The sequence below is a fragment of the Halyomorpha halys genome, unplaced genomic scaffold, assembly GCF_000696795.3.
Source record: "Halyomorpha halys isolate HHAL.00 unplaced genomic scaffold, Hhal_1.1 Scaffold99.1, whole genome shotgun sequence".
Taxonomy (NCBI): Eukaryota; Metazoa; Arthropoda; class Insecta; order Hemiptera; family Pentatomidae; genus Halyomorpha; species Halyomorpha halys.
In genome coordinates this window covers 761,238-765,875 of record NW_027108239.1, presented here as the reverse complement: position 1 = coordinate 765,875, position 4,638 = coordinate 761,238, and the positions used below count along the sequence as shown (strand labels likewise).

The window sequence follows — 4,638 nt, the reverse complement described above, 5'->3', positions numbered from 1 at the left end:
TCGGTTATATTTTATTTATTATTAATATTTTATTTTTAATTTCTTTTGTCAATAACTTTCTGTATATTATCTTCTATACAATTTTATATTAAAAAATCCATTACTAATGCAACATTATATGCATATAATATGTCTTTTGTAAAGTGTATGTACAAATTATGTAAAATACACGTCTTTTCTGTAGAGCTTGCTACAAAGAAAATATTTTTTTTTAAAATAATAAATAAATATATTTGCCAATATTTGAGAAACAAGTATGTCAAAGAATATTTGTCTAAGGAGACCAATTTTATTTCAAATTGTAGGCTATTGTATGTTGTTTATAAATTTATGGGTATTATTTGTCGAAAAGTCGGTCTTTATGGTCAAATACTAAAATGCGAACTTGTTGTTATTTCTATCCCTTTTGATTTTAATAATTAAATTCAGGGGTATCTTCTAGCTTTAACCGGTAATTAATTTCATAATATCTCTGGACTGAACCATTTTGTCTTCGAAACCCGAGGCCCATGACCGGTCATGTGGTAAGCTGCAGGCACACATCCATCAGGACATGTGGTACAACATATTTAAGCAACCGATCCCAAGATTAACTGCCCTACCTGTGTGCTATACATCATCCAACTGTAGGCTAAATCTTTCTTTTCTGATGGCGGTACTAGCTGAAGTTAACTGGCCTAAGATGGAGAAGGCGGCATAAGATTAAACACAACCTTCCCTGTCATTTTAAATGCAAAGGTAGAGAACATGAATGATGAACTGATTGTTGTCAGGAAAGGACTGAATGGCCCTGTGCTCGGGCCGCTTCAGCGGGGGAGAAGGAGAAAAAAAAAATGCTGTACTCCATCCTTTAAAGAAGCGCTAAAATTTATTAAGCGCATTAGTGAATTTTAAGTGGCTAATTAAAAGTAGCATTAGGTGTAATAAAAAATCCTCGGTGGCCTCATCTGTTTTTATCAACGCTACACGTTTCTTAGCTATTAGTAAAAACTCTTTATTTTATTTTATTTTTTTTTTCAACTCCATCACCACTGATTTTTCTTTCTCTTTGACGTTTTTGATGAAAAAAAAAAACAGTGGCTTTGCTTGGCATTTTATCTGTTTTTCAGTTTTTACTGAAATTTTATAATTTTTATTTATTTTGTTATAGTTTGTTATTAAAGATAATTAATACAATCTGCCAAAAATTAAGGTCATTAAGTATTAGTAATCAAATATTCATTCATACAATATGTACAGATACAGAAGGATAAATAATGGAGAAAGGTGTAAACGATAACAATATTACTCATAAAGAAAAAAAATTAAAATAATAATAGTAAAGAAATATATAAATAAAAGAAAATACTATCATGATTTGTATAAATAAAAATATAAATCTTTGTGAATATGAATATAATTATTTTAACTGATGCAGTAAAAAGGATAAAAAATAATTTATGTACAAGACCAAGAAAATTAAATTTAAGTAACAAAATAAATACATATTCGTATTATTTTAAATTAGTGATTAATTTTTCACTACCAGATTTTTTATATTATTTTATATTCAAACATGTTATACATTTAGGGGCTATTTATTTTTATATTGTTTAATTCACACTTTTTAAAATATAATATTGTATTCCATATTACCTATTGATTTTATATCTAGTTCTGTTAAAAAGTATGATTAAAATAATAAGAAAATAAAAGTGGGTAAAAAACATATTTGTTTTAGTAAGAAGGTGAAAATGAGCCCTAGAATGCCAACCATGTAAAGAGCTAAAATATTTAAGAAAATGACAGAAATAAAAAATTTGCTCTAATTTAAAATAACGAAAACATTCAAAAACAGTTGAACAAATTAATAGAAGAAGTTTGTAATTTTTATTTCTTTTTAGTAATATTACACAAAACCTTACGTATTTTGTATTAAATAAATCTTCAAATCTTAAGTCGGTTGAATTTTATTAGGAACGAATTTTCACTATACACTACTATACAACTACACTATTACACTATACAACACTTATATTACACTATTCATTTACGTGTAATTCGGGGATACTATAAAATGGTGAAAGTCAAATAATATTTAAAGGTTTAAAAGAAATTTTTCATAATCATAAAATTGTGAAATTTTATTATGTGATTAAAATATTAACTTCAATTTTCTCGGTTTGAATTTTATGAGACACCTGGAAGTTCATTCTTCACCTGGACTCTTCAATTATAAAAACGAAATTTTAAGTATGAATGTATATTTATTGGATTTGTTAAAAGTATGTTGGATAGTTCTGAATGATACAAAAAGGTGGGGGTTTATTAAAGAAACAAATTCTATCTTTAAACCTTTAACTATACCTAATCATTGTAATAAAACTTTTTTTATGTCATATACATATATAATATTTTCAAAATACTTTTATTTAATTTAAATCTAGTTCCATGATTACTGATTTTCGTCTACAAATATTATAGATAACGTTAGCGTTGCAGTTCCAAACATTTTTTCAGATCTATGTATTTGATGATTTTTAATTTCATAGCAAATATTTTGAATCGTACCTTTTAAGTTTTACCTTGAGATAACAGTTTTCGCACTAGCTTTCTTGGTATATTTTTTACTGTTTCTATTATCATCATGCTTAATTAATTTTTTTGAATATATTACTGCTAAAGTATTTTCTAATCTTCTTTAGTTCAGTATCCGATATTATTTATTATAAATTTTAATTTTGAATTTTTTAGAAAAAAAAAGGTAACCGAAAACTTGTCCAATTCTCAGAATTGTATTGTTGCAAAAAAATATGAAAATGAGGAATCATTATTATTTTTTAATGAATCACCTAATTTTTTTTTGTTACGGCCTCTGTTGCTTGACAGCAATTTAATATATTAAATACAAAAATACATGAAATAAAAATGTTAGTACTATATTTGGAGTAAATGGTACATATCTATTGCTTTTCATAAATAAACAATTTAATAACAATGTAATATTTTGTTGTACCTATAAGGGTATTCATAAAAATTTAAATAAATATCTTTCAAACTGCTGATTTTAACTTGAATTTAATTTCAAGCTTTACTCCCTTTTTTGCGTAATATTGATCTTCTACTTGATATAGGCGCTGTAATGCATGAGCATACATAATACATTTTTATTAAATATATTTATTTATAAAAAAAAAAGTCATATCTTCATCAAAGATATTTATGTCGTATATGTTGCTGTGCCTTGTTCAAATTTGAAAAATTACTAAATAAAAAAAAGATGTACTTACTTTTTTTCCCGTTTACCCGCTCCTGTGTCCCGGAATCCTTTCGCGAAGGGGTTATTGTCAATTTTCAACTGTGTGATCTGAAAACGAGAAAATAAGTATGACGTGCAATAAGTAATAAATGATCCCTGTAAATAAATAAAATAGAAATCAAAGAAATGACGTATAGCATTAATTGTGATAAATGAATATTTAATATATTTATGTTACCTTTTCGTTCTGGTATGCCGTGACTGCGATGAACTCCGTCTCTTTGAACACGTACGTCCTGAAGGTAGAATATGGCAACTTGAGAATATCGTTCGCTCTGACCAGGTGAAACCTCGGTTGGTATTTATGCATTGAGTTCAGGATCGTCTGGAAAAAACCTTGAGGCTGAGCAGACACCCCATGTTAGATGTCCAAGGTAAATAGCACTAAAGAATACAGATGAGAAATACATAAGACCCCGATATTAGTCTCCGCTTGTTCTGTGGGAACGTTGCGTTTAAGGAATATGTAAAAGCGACATATGTGAATTACATGTATGCAACAACCGACCGACATATAAAAATGTATAATCATATTTTTATATGTGTAAACAAACGTCGTTTGGCAAATGAAATTTCTGGTCATCAAAATAAAACATGAATAAATATGAGTTAGTTTAAAGGAAGGCGTTTGAGACTACACACTTCCTCTTTCATCATTTTCAACTCTTAAAAAATAACTTACAAAGTGTTACAACAAACATGTAAGGGCTACCAGGGCCCAATCATGTAATAAAAAAAAAAAAAACTGTATACAATTGTGCTACTTTATTCTGATATTAATTTAATTTATTTAAATTTGTAGTATTACATTGTTTTTTTAATTTCTATTTTTATTATTTTCTGTTGTTGCTTAATTGCATTATAATTGTGTTATAAATAAAAAGAAGATGTTCCAGGTGTGGCTAAAAAAAATTAACTGAAATTGTAATTAAACCATTTATTGTTAGCCAAGGCTTCACCCCAATCAGCTGGGTTTCATCAAGGCTTACTGAATGGAAGTAAACCAAAATAACAATGTTTGAAGTCCTGCAAAGTGGAGCGAAACGTTGGCCCACAGTAAATAGTTCAATAACAATTTGATGTTTTTTTTGTTGTTTTTTTTACCGCATCCGTACCATCATCCTCATATAGTTCAATAACAATTTTTTTTTTTTTTTTTTGCCGCATCCGGACCATCATCCTTTTATAATTATTATGTTTTAAAGGTGTGCGAAATAGTTACGTTTAAAAATTGACTTATCGATTTTTCTTTCTTAAATTATGAAGGGATAACTGTAAAAAGAGAAAAATGGAAACAATTAATTTGTGGAACATTTCTCTCTCTCTCTCAGATTATATAT

At 27.5% G+C, this 4,638-nt stretch overlaps 1 protein-coding gene across 4 annotated transcripts in view; it reads right to left on the bottom strand.

The window, feature by feature from the left end:
- Positions 1 to 4,638, bottom strand: part of LOC106677438 (optomotor-blind protein) — a 317,270-nt gene that overhangs the window by 34,252 nt on the left and 278,380 nt on the right. For 3 of the 4 annotated variants that reach the window (XM_014415370.3, XM_014415368.3, XM_014415367.3), the window contains exons 4-5: positions 3,477 to 3,641; positions 3,270 to 3,346 (exon numbers count right to left, since the gene is read on the bottom strand). In XM_014415370.3, the coding sequence (XP_014270856.1) occupies positions 3,270 to 3,346; positions 3,477 to 3,641 (242 nt within the window). The remainder of the gene's footprint in view (positions 1 to 3,269; positions 3,347 to 3,476; positions 3,642 to 4,638) is intronic. The other variant, XM_014415369.3, reaches the window with a different exon arrangement.